This window comes from Stegostoma tigrinum, chromosome 7, assembly GCF_030684315.1.
Source record: "Stegostoma tigrinum isolate sSteTig4 chromosome 7, sSteTig4.hap1, whole genome shotgun sequence".
Lineage (NCBI taxonomy): Eukaryota > Metazoa > Chordata > Chondrichthyes > Orectolobiformes > Stegostomatidae > Stegostoma > Stegostoma tigrinum.
Window position 1 is genome coordinate 77,311,410 of NC_081360.1, and position 19,851 is coordinate 77,331,260.

The 19,851-nt window shown below is 40.7% G+C and overlaps 1 protein-coding gene across 1 annotated transcript in view; it reads right to left on the minus strand.

The window, feature by feature from the left end:
- LOC125454115 (low-density lipoprotein receptor-related protein 1-like) overlaps positions 1 to 19,851 on the minus strand; it is a 1,886,982-nt gene that overhangs the window by 907,048 nt on the left and 960,083 nt on the right. Inside the window, exon 12 of the mRNA XM_048534492.2 lies at positions 5,084 to 5,264. Coding sequence (XP_048390449.1) covers positions 5,084 to 5,264 — 181 coding nt within the window. The remainder of the gene's footprint in view (positions 1 to 5,083; positions 5,265 to 19,851) is intronic.

A 19,851-nucleotide genomic window follows, 5' to 3' on the forward strand; every position in this document is an offset into this window, starting at 1 on the left:
TGGTTTCATAGTTATTATTCCTGAAATATAATCAAAATACTGCAGATGCCAGAGACAAAAACACAAAGTGCTGGAGTAACTCAAAGTAACATTAGCAAATTTGCTGATGACACAAAGTTGGGTGGCAGTGTGAAATGTGAGGAGGATGTTATGAGAATACAGGGTGACTTGGACAGGCTAGGTGAGTGGACGGATGCATGGCAGATGCAGTTTAATGTGGATAAATACAAGGTTATCCACTTTGGTGGCAAGAACAGGAAGGCAGATTACTATCTCAATGGAGTCAAGTTAGGTAAAGGGGAAGCACAACGAGATCTAGGTGTTCTTGTACATCAGTCAATGAAAGCAAGCATGCAGGTACAGCAGGCAGTGAAGAAATCTAATAGCATGCTGGCCTTCATAACAAGAGGAATTGAGTTTCGTAGCAAAGAGGCCCTTCTGCAGCTGTACAGGGCCCTGGTGAGACTGCAGCTGGAGTATTGTGTGCAGCTTTTGTCTCCAAATTTGAGAAAGGACATTCTTGCTATTGAGGAAGTGCAGCGTAGGTTCACAAGGTTAATTCCCGGAATGGCGGGACTATCGTATGTTGAAAGGTTGGACCGACTGGGCTTGTATACACTCGAGTTTAGAAGGATGAGAGGGGATCTGATTGAGATGTATAAGATTATTCAGGGATTGGACACTTTGGAGGCAGGAAGCATGTTTCCAGTGATGGGTGAGTCCAGAACCAGAGGACACAGTTTAAAAATAAGGGGTAGCCCATTTAGAGCAGAGTTGAGGAAAAACTTCTTCACCCAGAGAGTGGTGGGTATATGGAATGCTCTGCCCCAGAAGGCAGTGGAGGCCAAGTTTCTGGAGACTTTCAAGAAAGAGATGGATAGAGCTCTTAAAGTTAGTGAAATCAAGAGGAATTAAGGGGATAAGGCAGGAACAGGATACTGATTGTGGATGCTCAGCCATGATCATAATGAATGGTGGTGCTGGCTCGAAGGGCCGAATGGCCCACTCCTGCACCTATTGTCTATTGTCTATAATTCAGCAGCATCTACAGAGAGAAAAACAAAGTTAGTGTTTTAATTCTGATAGGACACTTCTTCGGAAGCCATCATCACTTCTACTAGATTTATGTTCCAGGCTTTATGAATTATATTTAAGTAGGATTTCAACCAATGCTCCTACAACATTTCCATTCATATTATTGAAAATTCTCTCAAAGAAGTGGTAAGACATACAGGAATAACTTTCAGTCTTGCCATTAAGGTTGTAATGGATCATTTCAAATGATTATAAATAAATGGAACAGAGTTACGGCAGGAACTACAAAGGCAGACGATCCACTCAAAGAGTCTATAATTCATTCTGCAATGTTGATCATGAGCCTCTTGGATGGTGAGGTTTCACTTTTAGTTTGCGTTTCGGTGACTGATTTTTCATCATGATTGGGAATAAGGAAGACATGAATTTATATATAAATTAGAAATAGAAAATACTAGAAAGTCTAAGCAGTTCTGTTAGCCTCGGTAGAAACAGAAACTGAATTCATGTTTCAGTTCGATGTCCTTGCAAGCAGATTGTACCACGGACCCTGACATACTTTATTTTGTGAAACAAGATGGTGTATGATTGCGGGCAGCAACACCTAACTGGTGTCTGAGACTAGCAACAGGGCAAGAACTAATCAGTATGTTCAGACCTCAGCTTTCTCCTCCTCCTTTCCCTCACAGTCCACCTCCCATCATCACACAAGGATGTCTCACAGAATTGCTATGGCATTGTTGAAGGTCACTTAGCCCATTGTGTCCCTGCTGGAACGCAAATGAGCATTGTGGCTCAGGCTATTTACCTACCATTTCCCCATACCCTTGCACATTGTTTCAACATACTCCATAATTCCATCACCTCTCTCAAATTCATTCTTTTTTGTCTGTCTTGCTCCACTGACCCTCAGGTGAAGGCATGGTCAACCGTCTCTCAATAATGAGTGAGCAGCCCTATGGTTCTCTGGGAATATGACAACTTTAATATCTACAATTACACATCGACAAAATGGTCTCTGATAAGTCATATGAGTGAAGTCAATGGCACCATGCACTCCTCTATTCAATATGTCTGCCTGTAAGAGACAATTAAATACATTTGGCATTTATTGTATTCAGAGCATCAGTAGAGAGTAATTTAGGAGTTTTTGAAATTGTCATCTGTTGTAATCCTGAAAGAGCCCAATGTAAATGAGCACATTGCCATGGTCACTTTCAATATCACTGGCCATGCCATTCTCCACCTGCTGTCAAGCTATGAGTGTGTCAAAAACAGATTCTCGTGAGCGCTCCTTCGGTAAAGCAGAGACATCGCTCATAGCTGCCCAGTGAAAGTTGAAAATAGTTCACTGGACGAACTGTTTGGGTATAGAAAATAACACTTGTGACCTTTGAGGGCATAAATCTACCTTTGGGATGGGGAAAAGGTGTTGTGATGGCTTATTGGTCAGTAGGTCCTGTAGTTTCAGCAAGGCTACAGCTCCATAGTGGGCACTGATGGGTCTGCAGGCAGTCTCAAGAAGGATGCCCAATTTATTCTGGTACTGAGGTAGGCTGAGGGCAAACAACAGGTGGGCTTTGCCAATGCAGGGTGAAGGGGGTTTGAAGAGTGGATTTAAAATTATATGTGATTAGAAAGGAATGGGGTCATTATCGTCTGGGGAGGTGCCCCCAGATTGGCAAAGGACATCCTATGAAGATAGTATTCTTTCCTTTCTGCTATTTCAAAAACTTGTAAAATAGAAGTTCTACCTTCAACACCTGCCAAAGCCAACTGTATAATGGCATGGGTTGGGGAACATTAGGGTTAGCAGAGCTTTTACAAGCTCAATTGACCCTTATTTATTAGTGTACATATGGTGGGCAGGCTTCCAACATCAGCACTGTCCATCCTATTCGATTCTGAGGTCAGCACCAGAGTTGGTGGGAGGGTGGAACCTTGACACCATATTTTATATGCCCACCTGATGGAAACACACCTGACAGGGCCATGTAAAATTCAGCCAAAACACAGTCAAGCCTTGTGGCAACATACCTAGATATCAAATGAGACCAAAGTACAATTGAGCACGCTTATGAAAGTCTTTCACTTGCATTAAATAGAAGTGGGATCTCTTAATTCTTTCAGAAAAAAAACAAAATAACAACTTCAGAAATAAAACTGGCAGTACATTTTCTTATTGATAATAGGAACCGTAGGTACTGTAGCTCAGTGGTCGGTGCCAGGGACCTGGGTTCAATTCCACCCATGGACCACTGGCTGTGTGGAGTTTTCACCTTCTCCCCATGTCTGTATGGATGTGCTCGGGTTTCCTCCCACTGTCCAAGGATTTGCAGATGATCTTAAATTGCCCATAATGTCCAGGGATGTGAAGACTAGATGGATTAACCTTAGGAAATTCAGGGTTATAAGGTGGGTCTAGATGGGGCGCTCTTCAGAGGGGCTGAATAGACTGCTTCTAAATTGTAGGGATTCGCTGATTCATTTTGTTTGAAGTATAAAGTTCCATGTTCTCTACCCTACTCTGTTAAATAAATATTCCTTTGACAAAAATCAAACAAAAGTTTCTGTGGAAACAAGAACAGAAATTGTGGGAAAAGCTCAGCCGATCCAGCAGTATCTGTGCAGAGAAAGCAGAAGCAACATTTGGGGTCAAGTGGCCCTGCGTCAGAACAATAAATTTCTGCGGCATCAATTCCAGCATGCAATTTATCCAACCACAAGTGAGCACATTCAGGGGAGGAGGTGGGAAATTGGTCATCCAAATATTATTTGGAGAAGTCTGAAAACAGTATGAAGTACAAGTCCTGGTGAAAACTGCCTAAAATCAGCTCTGAAGCCGTTTGGATGCAATCAGAAAATGCAAAATGGCAACTCATTTACACTCGACATAGGTAACCTGAAACTATCACGCTCACATGTAGCCTAATATGTAATCCTGAAAGGGTCTGCTTCCAAAACTGCAAAGATATTTTATACAAATAGTTAAAAAAATGAAAGCTGTTCCTCCAGCTCCACACTAAAATCTTGGATAATTCCAACTGCAACATGCTCCCTTGTGATGGTCTTCACACTCCTTCCAGCCATACTATGGATCCTTGACCATAATTTCAGCCGGCCAATCTTATTGGCATTCCACTACCAACACTGGAACACACACTTCTTCTGCCACTGTGACTGACCTTTGCACTTGTCATAGAATCTCTACAGTGTGGAAACAGGCCCTTCGGCTCAACAAGTCCACACTGATCCTCAGAGCATCCCACCCAGACCCTTCTCCCATAAGCCACCTAACCTACACACCTCTGAACAATATGGGCACTTTAGCATGGCCGATCCACTCACCCTGCACATCTTTGGATTGTGGGAGGAAACTGGAGCACCCAGAGGAAACCCACACAGACATAGGAAGAATGGGCAAACTCCACGCAGACAGTTGCCCAAGGGTGGAATTGAACCCAGGTCCCTGATGTTGTGAGGCATCACTGTGAACCACTGAGCCACTGTGCTGCCCTAAAGAGGGTCTGGCAACTCACTTTTAAAAAAAAGTGTCAGACTTAAATAATTTGCATGTTTTGGTGCCTGGAACACACACTGCATGCAAATTGTGCCTCTCTTCGTGGGTGATCCAAGTTCTAAGGTAATAATTCAGTTCAGCTGACATCTTACTGACTCCAGTGTGTAATTTCTGCTTCCATTTGTGTAGTTGGACTGGAAATGCTTTTTAAAACCTCTTTTCATTGCATTTTGTGCCTACAAAAAGAACTGTTTCAGAAACAAATGATCTTATGGGTTACATTATATTGGACGTTAAAAATTATAATTGCTCATTTGCAGACTTACAGTGAAATTACGCAAGGTCTCTGATGCCAAAAAAATCATTTTATTAAGCAATAACAATGTCCAACCTGTATTAATGCACACCATTCCTCTATGGGATCATACATTATTTCTATACATAAAAGATATTGAGAGTCCTACACAAGGCTTACTGATTTTAACATCAGAAGAAGCCTCTTGAAGCTGGTTAAAAGAAAGCACTCACCCACGCATTGGATCCAGAACGATGGCTCTTGGATGTGACATTTCACCTTCTACCAATGTCTTCCTGGTCTGAGAAGCCTTCTCCAGTCTTGCCACGCTTATAGACTTCTTATAACTATCATCTGTCCAATACAAGTTATTCCCAATCCAATCCACAGCAATGCCTTCAACATTATCTACACCTGAAAATTAAAATTAAAAATGGTGATGATGTATGGGAGGTAAAAAGGCATTAGGTTGACATAGCAGGTGAGTCTGTCACATATCTCACTTGCCCTATGATCACCTCTTGAGCCATGATCAAATCAGGATTGCAGTTCCTGAGCACAATTTCGTTTTGGTGATGTTTTCATCTCTCTGCAGTTCAAAGCTGACAATGCGCACCAAGATGGCACACAACAAAGATCAGAGAACATGTATTTAGCAATGTTGAATCAGAATAGATTAATTAGCTTCCTTTATAACAGCATGAAGGTGGTCTCAGACATTACAATTCTGGAAGTCTAGTTTTTCTACTGTCTAACAGACACAAAGCTAAAGGGTATTGACCAAAAATAACTGGTTTGCAATGCAGAGTGATGTCAACAGCATGGGTTCAATTCCCATAATGGCTGATGGTACCATGAAGGACTCTCCTTCTCAAAATCTTCCCGCACAGGAGGTGTGGTGACCCTTAGGTGAAACCACTGCCAGCCATCTCTCTCTAATGAGAGAGCATCCCGATGATCTGGTAAGTCTATGGCATCTTTACTACGTAAATGGAAATAAGAATGAAAAATGCTGAAAACAAATGATTGGGAACATTAGATATTTTTGAAACAAGCATTTTGAAGATATGTTTTCCAATAAATTCTTCTCTCATTCTGGTGATCTCAATCCTCTCCTTTATTTTCACAGAAATAATATCTGCTTCACAAATGCATTTTTAAAAATACCTTCTGGAATAGAGATTTCATGAACAAAATCAACACTTAAGAAGGTGATAATTATTGTGTAAAAAAGTTACAACCCAAAGCGGTTCAGAGGCACAAAAAGTTACAACCTGAAGGGGTTCATTTGTTTTAAAATACCTTCTTGGAATAGAGATGTCATTAACAAAGCCAACATTTGAGAAGGTAATGATTATTGTACAAAATGTTAAAACCTGAAGGGTTCAAAGACATTGCGTGAGAGGCTCCAACCATCGGGATATAAAGGAGTGTACCTGGCAGGAGCTAACCTGTTGTCAGATAGTTGTAAAATAACCAGTGTGCTGCACCAATATAGTGTAGTTGCCTTTGAGTTGTATCAGAAGATTTCAGTGGCAGTAAACCTACATAAAAACCAAAAGAACTGCAGATGCTGTAAGTCAGGAACCAAAACAAAGTTACTGAAAAAGTTCAGCAGGTCTGGCAGCATCTGTGAAGGAGAAAACAGAGTTAATGTTTCGGGTCCGGTGATCCTTCCTCAGAACTATAAACCTACACTTATGCCAAGCATACTATTTGGCAACAGATCATGCATCTCAGAATAAATGCAATCAAACTGTTTAGTAACATGTTTTAAGCATTTATTTGTTTTCAAGATTGCGCCTATCTTTTATTATTCTTCTCCACAGGGCATCAATAATGTAGACTAATACCTTCAGGATTGAGAAAAAATCCCCACATTCTGAAATACCAGATCAAAATCCTTGACTTTTCTATTAACCTTTAAAAGTTTAAAATAAAAGCAGCTGGGCTATGCTCTGGGAAAATTACACAGACACAGAGAGAGCTGCTTGGAACCATTATTCAGCCTGAAAATCCAACTCACGCATCCACTCTAAAAGAACAATCAGCCAGGCCTAAACCCCATCCAACCCAGACTGAATGGGGCCTCTGCAGATACCAGATATTCAATTTTGTTCAATATTCATGCGCAGAGATAGCAGATATTCCACTTAATCAATATACATTCACACTGACTTTTAATTGTCAGGAAGCCAGTTGACCTCAAAGGGAACACCAAGTAACACAATGGTGAATGCAGATTTAGTGCAAAGAGGCCCTGGCCTCACCTGAGAGAACTACAGCCCTGAAATCAATCCCTACAGCTATCTCCAGAAAAGGGATCCAAGCAGCTATCTCCCCAAGAGCTCACTGCACCACTATATCGGGAAGAGGGACACAGACTGCAATCCTGAAACCTACCAACACTGGCCTGCTCTGTACCAGGGGAACCAACAGACTGAGGAACCGGCAATCTCTAAAAGTGTCTAACCCAGCTGACACCACAAGACTTCAGGCATATCCTGAGGTGAAAACCAAGCTGCATAAATCACCACAAGGTCAGGAAAACTAAGTACACATCTGATAAATCCAAGAAGCATCCTACCACCTCAGCAGGCTCAACCCTGACTGAAGGCCTACACCATTCAAAGTCTTCATTGAGGCACTGGGTATAGCAAGCGGGAACAGCCATACTTCAAAATCATGTTTGTCCCCACTGGTAAGCTTAAACTCCCAAAACCCCAAAGTATTCAACCTGGCTAGCAGGGAGGGGAAGGTGGGTGGTTACAGGGCAGGGAACCCCAAGGATAGGCAGCCTGAGAAAGGTTTCTGTGATCAAAGCCTGCTGTTTAATTCAAATAGTGTTTTAACAAAATTTGATTTGATGGTGTATTTAATCACGGTCTTCTGTGTAGATGATAGTGTCAATTTCACTGTTGGTTATATTTGCCTTTATTTCTTGTAATGTTCCTTTTGTATTTCAGAAATGTAGAGGTTCTTTTGTCCCTGAAACACCTGTCTACAGCCTTCTTCTCTTCACATTCCTAAATAAGTCCAGTGTCAGAACTAAGAGATCAGGAGGTCCTTTATTCATTCACAGGATAAGGGTGTTGCTGGCCAGGCAGCATTTATTGCCCATCACTATTTGTCCAGAGGGCAGTTAAGAGTCAACCACATTGCTGTGGGTCAGATTTAGACCAGGCCAGGTAAAAAATGCAGTTTTCTTCCCGTAAAGACATTCGTGAACCAGATGTGTTTGTCCTGACAATCAGCAATGAGTTCACGGTCATCATTATTTATTGAATTCAAATTCCACCATCTGCCATGGCGGAATTCAAACCCGGGTCCCCAGAGCATTATCTGGGTTTCTGGATAAACAGTCCAGTGATAATACCATGAGACCATTGCCTCCACCATTGATTCGAACCACCTAAACATTAGCAAATTACTGATCGCAAACCAGAACTCCTGCAATTGATTCGAAGATGGGTAGCAACAAATCTACTGACTACATCCCAATCATCCAAGTGGAAACCAATTAAGTTTAAGGACAACGAGCTACCTTCTTGAAGCTCCGTAGTCCCACAATGCAGTACTGCATGTTTTTCTCGGGTTTTGACTCAGCAATGTTGTAGGAAAATTAACAGCAAGCTGGTTATTTGAGTTTAAATACTGTCCAATTTGAAGGACTTTCTGCTGTTACTGTACTTCTGACTCGATGAGCTTGAGGGCTTGGAAAGTGCTGTCAAAGAAACCTTGGACAGAGTCTGCAATGTATCTCCTGAACATTACATGTTGCAGCTACTGTTTGCCAGTGATGAAAAGCTGGACATCTAAGATGATGGATAGGTTGCTGATCAAGTGCACCATTTTGTCCAAGACTGCATTATAATGCTTGAGAACTTTCACATCTACACCCACTGAAGACGTTTGGAAGCATTCGATCAAAACCCAAAATTAAACATTGTACATATTGATGAGGCCTTAGGAAGCTGTGAACGACCATTTCCACTAAAGTAGCACTTTGACACACTTTGTTAGGTGGCTTTGTATTTAGGTGGCTGGCCTAGTTAAGCTTCTGGCCAACCATGGCTCCTTGGATGTTGATAATCAGGATATCATTGATTGTAAAGACATTGAATGTGTAATCATGTGGTTAGTTTTTTTTTGTGGCCACAGGAGCAGCAGATACATGTTATGTATCATAGCGGATAGACCATGTTAATGGATGTGGAGGGGAACCTCTGTCTAACGTGAAAGTTTGTCTTGTGCCTTGGATGGAGGTGAAGATGGAGGTGAAGGTGGAGGTGTAGGGGCAGGTGTGACACTTCCTGTGGTTGTAGGGAAAGGTGCTAGGGGTGGTGGGGCTAATGGCGACAAATGAAAACACCTTCCGATCACGAACCATTCCAACACCCACCTCCCACTCCCTGGGTGACATGTCCATCCTGGGCCTCCTCCAGTGTTAAAATTATGCCACCCACAAACTGGAGGAGCAGCAACTCATATTCCATCTTTGGAGCCTACAGTCACTGGCCTGAACGTGGATTTTACAAGTGTCAAAATCTCCCCAATCTGAGCCTTATTCCACAACCAACCCTCCTTCTCATCCCCACCTCCTTGATCTGACGCAACCTGTCCATTTTCTTTCCCACCTATCCGGCCCTCCCACATCTAATTCCTGTAAAGGTTTCTGATAAATTCTTGCAGTAACTCCTAACCACCTTGTAGAGCCAGACAGTGATAACATCATAGTTTTAATCAGTTCTAGTAGCTTGTATTTGAACTACAGCTCAATTTCCAATACCATCATCCCATCCAGACTGATCTTAAAACTGCGTGACTGAACTGCTCTACCCAGGACCATAAGAAACCATGGAAGGTGGTGTGACAGCCCTGAACACCATGGAAGCCAGCCTTCCATCTACAGACTCTATTTACATGGCTTGCTGCTGTGGAAAGGTGGCCAACATCATCAAAGACCCATCGCGCCCCAGTAAAGTTCTCCTACAACCTATTCCATCAGGCAGAAGGTATAAAGGCCTGAACACATGTGCAAGTAGGTTCAGGAACAGCTTCCTTCTGGCCATTATCAGACTGCTGAATGGACTCTCATATTAAATATTGTAACCTGCAATGTAACCTGTACGCCTCTAAGTCTTTTTCATCTGTACATCTTTTGCTTGTTGTGATCTGCCTGTACAGCTCATAAACAAAGCTTTCCTCTGTATTTTGGCACACATGACAATAAAATCAGTCAACCAGAAAATCAATCAATCAAACGTAATCTGAAATTTGCTCCATTTTCACCTTTCAGTATTATTCTTTGAACAATCACACTCTTGATCTTATGACAGATGAAATGTGAAAAAAAAGAATAGTTGAAGATGTTGCATTCTTGGATGTCATCTTTAGGAACTCTCACTTTGATGGCTTTGGGTTGAAACTACAATGATCTTCCTTTTTGCTGAGTACGACTCAAGTAAGCCATTAGAAACATTTTCCAATTTCCATTGACTACAGTTACTAGGGCTGCTTGAAGCCACATACAGACAAAGATTATCTTGCTGTCAAGGCACAACACAGTGTGGAGCTGGAGTAACACAGCAGGCCAGGCAGCATCAGAGGAGCAGGAAAGATAATGTTTCATGTCGGGTACTTTCCTGTTCCTCTGATGCTGCCAGGCCAGCTGTGTTCCTCCAGCTCCACATGGTGCTGTCTCTGACTCCAGCATCTGCAGTTTTTGCTCTCGTCAAGGTAGTCGCTCTCACTCAACCTCTAAAATTCAGCCAATGTTTAGATTAAGGTTGTAGTGAGAGTGCAAGTCTAAATCAAATGTTTCTGAACAGAAGTTTCAATTTTACAATTGATGGTATTATTCATGGCTACTCCTATTACACTGTCAATGATAAGGAGTAAGCAAGCTGATAAGATAGTACTTGTCATGTTAAATTTGTGCACGTTTTTTGCAAACAAGATATACTAGGCAATGTTTCATATCATCACTTCGATATCAATATTATAGTAATCATGGAACAGCTGAATTATTTACAAGGCCTTGTTGCAAAATTCCTCTGAGTTTCTTTCTTTGTTGACAAAATGTTATTGATTATTACTGAATGACTGTTGAAATGTAACTAATGTTCATTTGTAAGCTGTTCAAAATATTAATCCATTAGATCTTACTTTGCCTCTCCTTGTGAGCAATTAAATTCAACAACCAGGAGATTCAATCTTCAGGGAATGCTTATTTGTCAGAATGGACAATAGTTACCTACGAAGATCTCTCCAGTTTATCATTTAATTTGTCACAGTTCTTTTTAATCATTATCTTTCAGCTTAGCTCTAAGTCTCTTGTTGTAGACTTAGTAAATGTTCCTTCAAAGTAGAGATGGATATCAAGGCATATGGTACCACTTTTATTGTCAGATCTGTTACATACTTCCAAAAAATGTGAATAAGTTTGTTAAGCACAACGTAGCTTTCATAAATCTCGTTAAAAGCATTTAAATTCTTTCCATAACAATTTCACTCCATTATATTTCCCACTATTAATGTCAAACTGGAAAGAATATTGGCCTGAAATTATACTTTGGAATTGTAACAGATAGATCAGTACCACATTTCACTAAAATTCCCCTTGCTGACATTTCAAGTAGATAAATGGTTTAATACTACCACTAAAATAGGACGGAGAAGAATTTCAAATGAGCATGTTAAACATTTGCATCTTAATGCACTGTCAGGGGCAAGCTTACAACCTTCTTCACCATCTTTAATGACTTAACATTTTTTTCCAATGTTCTGGTATAATCCCAGTGTTCAAAGAGCTGTGAAATATTTCTAAAACAACAGCATGCATTATTTTCTCCTTAGTTTTCTGAAGTGCGCATGTATGCATTAAATGTGTTTCTTACTAAAGATTTAAACACTCCGTTTTTATTGCCTTTACTTACTCTGTGAGAGTGAATATATAAATTCTTTTGTTATCATTTTCTAGAGAGAGATAAATTAATGCTTCCATCATACTGTCTCTCTCATGTGCTATTTTGCTCTCATGGCTAACTGAATTTTTTGTTAAAGTACAGTGCCAAAAATAATCGAGACACACGCCCAAGATTTCTTCTAAATTAGTGTTGTTACTGCAGTTCTTATTTCACATGCCTTATTGCTTTTACTTTTTTTATGCATTTGGCAATTTGAATATGAAGACCGTAGTTCACTGAAAATATTCCTTGGAAAATTAAATGTAGATGTTGAGTGGGAAAGCCGATGCTTTCTTTCTTGTCAAATCAAAGGTACTGCAAAGAGGATCATCCCAAGAAGACACCAACTTTCTTTTTCTCGAATAACAAAAATCAAGGCCAGGGAACATCTCTGGGAAGGAGCAGTTAACATTTCCTGCTGATGACCTTTCATCAGAACCCCAAAGATTTTATTTTCTTTGTGAGGTGGGAAGAACATTAATGAATGCAGCAGCATGTCAATCAGGTCTTATTTCTGGAGATGTGACAAGGTTTACAATTCACCTCTTAATAGGGAATAACAAAACCAGAAAACACTTAAGATATTTCAAGACTATTCTAAACTATTTGGATACCATTTATGCCCTCCATGGGGTGGCACATTGGGCAGGTGGCTATCACTGCTGCCTCACAGCACTAGTGACCTGGGTCCGATTTCAGCCTCAGACAACTGTCTGTGTGGAGTTTGCATATACTCCCCATGCCTGTGCGGGTTTCCTCCAGGTGCTCCAGTTTCCTTCCACAGTCCAAAGATGTTTCAGGTTAGGTGGATTGGCCATGCTAAGTTGCCTTTCATGCCCATAGAAAATAGAACATAGAACAGGGATGTGCAGGCTAGGTGGATTAGCCAAGGGAAATGTAGAGTTACAGGGAAAGGGAGGGTGTTGGGTCTGGGTCTTGATGGGATGCTCTTTGGAGGGTCAGTGTAACTCAACGGGCTGAATGCCCTGCTTCCTCACTGTAGGGAATCTATGATTCTAGGATTTATATTGTTGATTCTGCCAGTATTCCACTCAATTATCTTTTCTCCATTTGTGGATTCTAAAATGTTACTTCCAATTCAACAGCCTTTCTTTTTGGTACCATCAATAACTTAGACTCTTCTACATGGTCATTCTGAACCCATGAGCAAGGTGACAGCAAAAACTCAAACCATTGATTCCTGGATGAACCCATTTAATACGTACATACCCCCAACATTGTTATTCAGAGAAGAACCCACTGCTTTCAACACTTCTGCCAATTTCTTACAGATGTTAACAGAAGATACTCTCAAATGATTTTTTTAGATTTCAAGCTATTCCACACTGAAATAATTTTCAAATCAATTTAGGCTGCCCAGTTTTCAGAGGAATCCTCAAAATTGGATTGAAGTGACCATCAAAGTATAGAAAATAGAACATAGAACAGTACAGCACAGTACACGCTCTTTGGCCCATAATGTTGTGTCGAAAGTTTACCCTAATCCTAAGGTCTATCTAACCTTCACCCCTCCCTTATACTACCGCCCAAATGCCTGTCTAATAGCCACTTATATGCCCCTAATGAGGCCAACTCCATGACCCGCTCCAGCAATGCATTCCATGCCCTGACCACTCTCTGAGTAAAGAACCTACCTCTGATGTCACCCCCAATATCTACCTCCACTCACTTTAAAACTATGCCCTCTCACAATAGCTACCTCCACCCTAGGAAAAAGTCTCTTGCTGTCCACTCTATCTATAACTCTGATCAGTAAGCTGCCTCAAGCAAGGTCTTTATAACATAAAAAATTTGTTATCTTTACTCAATGATTAATTTCAATATTTCATCAAATACAAATTAAGATTCGTGAATCTCTCACTTCAGTTATCATTTTTTTATTTTTGAAATGACACTTATCAGCTCATTTCTACACTGTCAAGACTCTTTGGGTAATATATCCCCTCACAAAAACATCAGTAGCTTAAATATAATACAGGATTCAGAAAAAAACTGTTCTTCCCACATGATGAATATGTTTTGAGTGCTTTAATTCTCTCGGAACTCAATTTGATTTATGCTGAAGCAGTTCACTTTGGAGGAGTATCCCCAAAGTTACAGTTAGGCTGTAACGTTCACATTTTCCCAAATGAATGTTTGAAGCAAATAATCTTTTAATATATATTATCTGTTTCATATTCACTGTCAGTTTCACCCTGTTAACATACCTTATGGTTCTATCCCTTCTCTGATAACACTCTTATTACTAAAATACTGAAAGCTGTTTTTGATTTTAATGCTTTGGATTTGAAGGGATGTTTTTCTCCAGGTCCCTATTTGCTACTTTGATTTTTTTGAAATGCTTATTCCTCTTTTCAAGTGACTGTATACAAACTTTTGACAATAGGTTGTTTATTTTACCTGCTTTTATTTTTACTTTCTCGGTTAGTCCATTTAAGGTCATCCTTTTTAATTGTTCACACAATCCTACATATGTGATGTAAAGCATTTCATTTAAAATCAACTGAAGCTTTTTTGTACTCACAAAATGCCAACTGCACGAGAAAAATCAAAAACTGTTTAATTCAGTCACTAACTTCCCTGCAGTTAACATATTTGAAATAATTGAATTGTTTAGAACAAGGTTTTGGGTAATGATAAACTTGCTTACAACACCCCAAGGGCACCATAATTTCTACTTCTCATGTATGAAGTTGCATTATCTGGATTTAATATGTTTACCAAGTCAAAACATAGGCTGCATTCTTGGCTTTTTCTGATGCACTGATTCATGAAACAGTCATTATTGTTGGCTAAATCGGTCTTTTAATCACTGAGATTTCTATCAGTTTCATTGCACATTCATTGGTTTTGGTAGTCTCCGAAGTTTTGCAAAGGGCCTTTATCAAATACCTTCTAGAAGAAGGTATGGACCATATTCCTCAAAAAGCTCATGTCCATAAAGCTAGTGATCTCTTTAAAAATCCATCTAGATTAGTCAGATGTGGTTTATCCATCACAAATCAAGACTGACTCACTTTGATCGACTAATACTAGTCTAAATGTCAAATCACTCTGTCTATAATTTCCAATTGCCTGTTTGGGCCAGAAGAAAAGCAGGCCACTTTGAAATTAGAAGACCCACATGGCACAAAGAACAAGAACAAAGTACAATGGAGCACAGAAACAGGCCCTTCGGCCCTCCAGGCCTGTTCCGACACATTTTGTCCTTCTAGTTTAAAAGTTACCTTCACTGACAGGTTCTGTGTCCCTCTATTCCCTTCTCATTCATGTGTTTGTCCAGGTGCTTCTTGAATGCTGCTATCATGTCTGCATCCACCACCTCCTCTGGCAATGTATCCCAGGCACTCATCATCCTTTGTGTGAAAAACCTGCCTTGCACATCTCTTTTAAACTTCCACCTCGGACCTTGAACTTGTGTCCCCTAGTAAGCAATCTCTCCACCCTGGGAAAAAGCCTTATATTTCCCACTCTATCCATGCCATTCACAATCTTATAAACTTCTATCAGGTCCCCCCTCAACCTCCTGCATTTTGCAGAAAACAAACCCAGTCTATCCAACCTTTCTTCATAGCTAAAAACCCCATACCAGGCAACATCCTGGTAAACCTCTTTTGTACCCTCGCCAAAGCACCCACATCCTTCTGGCAGTGTGGTGACCAAAACTGTACACAATATTCCAAGTGTGGCCTAACTCATGTTCTATAAAGCTGCAACATAACTTGTCCACACTCAGACAGTCATTTCTGATATAACGTGTTTCTTCAACAAGAATTGTCTAAAACGTGATTGAAGAATAAGAGAATGCTATTTGAAAAACAAAAATGTTCCTACCTGTGTTGGCTATGATGTGATTCCATCCTCATCACTTTAAGTGTCATGGTTATTGCGCAATTTTCGATAGTGCAAGGTCGTGTGTGAAAGTATCTATCACAATATAACAGAACCAACAATGCCCCTTTCAATGAAGGTAAGCATGCCATAAGCCTTTTTAACTACCTTATCTACAAACTTCTGTGGATCTGTACACTCAGATCCTTCTTCACATCAATATTCCTAAGAGTTCTGCCATTCACTATAATTTCCACCTGTACCTGACCTTCCAAAACGCATCACTTCACGTTTGTCCATCTGCCATTTTCTGTCCATGCCTCCAACTGATCTATATCTTGCTGGATCCTCTGACAATCCTCCTCACCATCCGCAACTCCACCAATCTTTGTATCACTCACAATCTTATTAATTATGCCAACTACATTTTCCTTCAAATCATTTTTGAAGATCACGAACAGCAGACGTCCCAGCACTGATTCCAGTGGAATACCACTAGTCACTACACTCTATTCCGAAAAGTTTTCTCCCACCATTACCCTCTGTGTCCTCCGACAAAGCCAATTCTGTATCCGTCTTACCAGCTTCCCCCGATACCATGTGGCTTCATGTTTTGTTATAATCTGCCAATGAAGGGCCTGGTCAAAAGATTTACTGAAGTCCATGCAAACAACATCTACTGCTTTTCCCCCATCAATTATCTTCATCACCTCCTCAAAAATTCAATCAAATTTGTGAAATATGACCTCCCCCACACAAAACCATGCTGTTTATCGCTAATAAGTCCATTTGCTTCAAAATGCGTCTCGATTTCTTCCCTGAGAATCTTCTTCAATAATTTCATGATCATCGACGTGAGACTCACAGGCCTAATGTTTCCAAGATTATCTGTGCTACCCTTCTTAAACAATGGGATAACATTGGCTATTCTCCAGTCCTCTGGGACCTCTGGCACGTCAGTATCCTGCTGGCTCTTAGAGGTGCAAAAAACAGGTTGCTAATGTAAATTGATAGTGTGAAATGGCTAGCTTCTTCGACTGAACAAACCTTTGAGCTATCTTCCTTTTACAGGGTCATTTTAGGCAGATTTAACACTTCACATGTCAAAGCATCTCACCCTTAGGGTCTTTTGTCAATGTGCACAACAATCAGATCATGGTGGACACTATCTTTTTCGACATCTTGGATGCATGCTATTTCAGCGCCAAGCTTGCACAATGAGCAAATTTATGAGATTTTTCATTCGGCCAACCTTAGAGCACATTGATCTACAAAAATTTCAATGCCGATTTCAACTGGTAAGAAGGCGTTTGCTGTAGATAGCTGTGGATAAGCCGTCAGCAGATTTTTTTAAACTTTCACATTCAGAAAGGTTTTCTTATTAGGCTGTTCCATTTCAAGAGTTTTATAGACTTTTTTTCAATCTTAAATATAAAATCAGGACCTGAGAGATCTCGTACCAGATTGAATGTGTTCCTTTTCATGCAGTCAATTTGGTAACATTTGTGTGTGTTGTATTTGCTGGCCCTCCACGAATATCCCTCACTTCTGCAAGGCAGTAGTAGGTTAAATACTGTCCACCATTTACACTTGCCACCCATGTTCAGCTGCTGTCTGCCGGTAATGTTCAGTCCCACTAATGGTGTGCCAAGGCACTGCTGGCCAATTTTGGGGATATGTATTCAAAATTAGTTTCATGTTAGCGATGCACGAACAGAGATAGGACTCTCATGGGTAGGGCTTTAAACTAAATAGTAGACGGCGCGAGTTCAGCTGCATGGAAAATTATGCAAAATATTAAGGTGGGTGGTGAGAGGAGAAATCAGCAGAGGATCTAAAAGTTTCCAGAGCAATTAATAAGACAGTGCATACAAAAAGGGTCAGGAATCTAATTTTAGGCACAGCAGATGAGGGGACAACAATGAGAATGGAATAGTCAACACAGGGCTGAAGATTTTGTATTTAAATGCACACAGTATATGAAACAAGGTAAATGAGCTTCTAATGCAAACTTTAATTGGGAGATGTAATGTGGGTATCACAGAGACGTGGTTGAAAGGGGAAGGGTCGAGCACTAAATATCCAAGGATACACATCTAAATGAAATGACACAGAGTTGAGCAGAGGGGTCGGTTGCCTTGTTAGCAAAAAAATGAAATTAAATTGATAGAAAGAAGTGATATAGAGTCAGAAGAGGTAGAATCTGTTTGGGTAGAATTGAGGAACCACAAAGAAAAAAGACACTGATGGGAATTGTGTACAGGTAGCAGTCAGGATGTGGGGAAGAAAATAAATCAGGAAGTAGAAAAGCATTTTCAAAAGGCACAATAATCATGGGGTCTTCAACATGCAGGTGAACTGGAAAAATCAGGTTGATAATGGATCTAGAGAAAAGGCATTCACGGAATGTCTACAAGATGGGTTTTTGGAACAGATTTTGTTCCCACTGGAGAACAGGCAATTCTGCATTCATGTGAGGCCGGCTTTGATTTGGGAGCTGAAGCTGAAAGGGAAGTGACCATAATGTGATAGAATTCACCCTGTAATTTCAGGGGGTCAAGATTAACTGAGATGTAATGATAATACAATCCAGTAAACACAGCTACATGAGGGAGGATCTGTGTAGAATTAATTGGAAGGGGAGCCCAGCAGGGAAACTGGTAGATCTGCAATGGCAGGTGCTTCTGGCGGTAATTTGGGATGTACATATGAAATTCATCCCAACGAAGGAAAAAAATATACGAAGGGGAGAATGAGGCAGCCATGGTTGACAAGGAAAGTTTGGGATAGCATAAAAGCAATGTGGTGAAGATGAATGGAAAGCTAGAGACTGGGAAGACTGTAAAAGCCAACTTAAAAAAAACAATAAAGGGAGACAAGATGAAACATGAAAGTCGGCTAGCTAGTAATATAAAAGTAGATTGCAAGAGTTTTGTTTTTGCTAACTGAAAGGTAAGAGAGAGACAAGAATGGACATTGGATCGCTGGAAAATAAGGCTGGAGAAGTAGGAATAGGGAACAAAGACATGGCAGAGGACCTAATAGCTACTTTACATCAATTTTCACAGTGGCTACCAGAACACCAAGAGAGCCAAGGGCAGAGGCGAATGTAATCACTGTCACTAAGGAGAATGTGCTGGGGAAGGTCAAAGGTCTGAAGGTGAATAAATCACCCAGACCAGATGGACTACACCCCAGAGGCCTGAAGGAAACTGCTGTAGCGGTTGTGCAGGTGTTGGTGGTGATCTTTCAGGAATCACTGGAGTCAGGAAGTGTTCCAGAGGCCTGGAAAATGGTGAATATAACACCTCGGTTAACAGACTTTGATTATTAGATAACAAAGTGTGAAGCTGGATGAACACAGCAGGCCAAGCAGCATCTCTTGTTCAGATTTTAAAGTCCATTATGAGGGATGAGATTGCTGAGTACTTGGAAATGCATAGTTAAATAGGGCTGAACCTGCAAGACTTTATCAAGGGGAGGTCACACCTGTTGAATGTATTAGTATTTTTTGAAGAGGTACCAAACAAGTTGGACAAATGAGAGACAATGGACGTGATCTACTTGGATCTCCAGAAGGCCTTTGATATGTTGTTGTGTAGGAAGCTGCTAAATTAGGTAAGAACCATTGGTGTTAAGGGCAAGATACTGGCATGGAAAGAGGATTTTTGGCTGACTGACAGAAGGCAGAGTGTGGGGATAAAGGGGTCTTTTTTGAGGATGGCAGCCAGTGACTAGTGGAGTTGTGCAGGGGTATGTATTGGGACCATAACCATTCATGTTATATATTAACAATCTTGATGAAGGAACGGAGGGCATTGTTGCTAAGTTTGCAAATGACTCAAAGACAGGTGGAGGGGCAGGTCGTGTTGAGGAAGTGGGGATGCTTCGGAATGACTTGGGGAAAGGTGACAAGCGTGGGCAAAGAAGTGACAGATGGAATATAAGGTGGGAAAATGTGAGATAATGCACTTTAGTGGGGGAATAGAGGCATAGACTGTTTTCTGAATGTGGCAAGGCTTCAGAAATCTGAAGCTAGAAGTGACTTTGGAGTCCAAGCTTAGGAATTTCTTATGGTTAACATGCAGTTTCAATTGGCAATTTGGAAGGCATTTCAAGTGGGTTAGAACACAAGAGCAGTAAAGTACTATGAGGCTTTATCATGCTCTGGTTAGACTGCG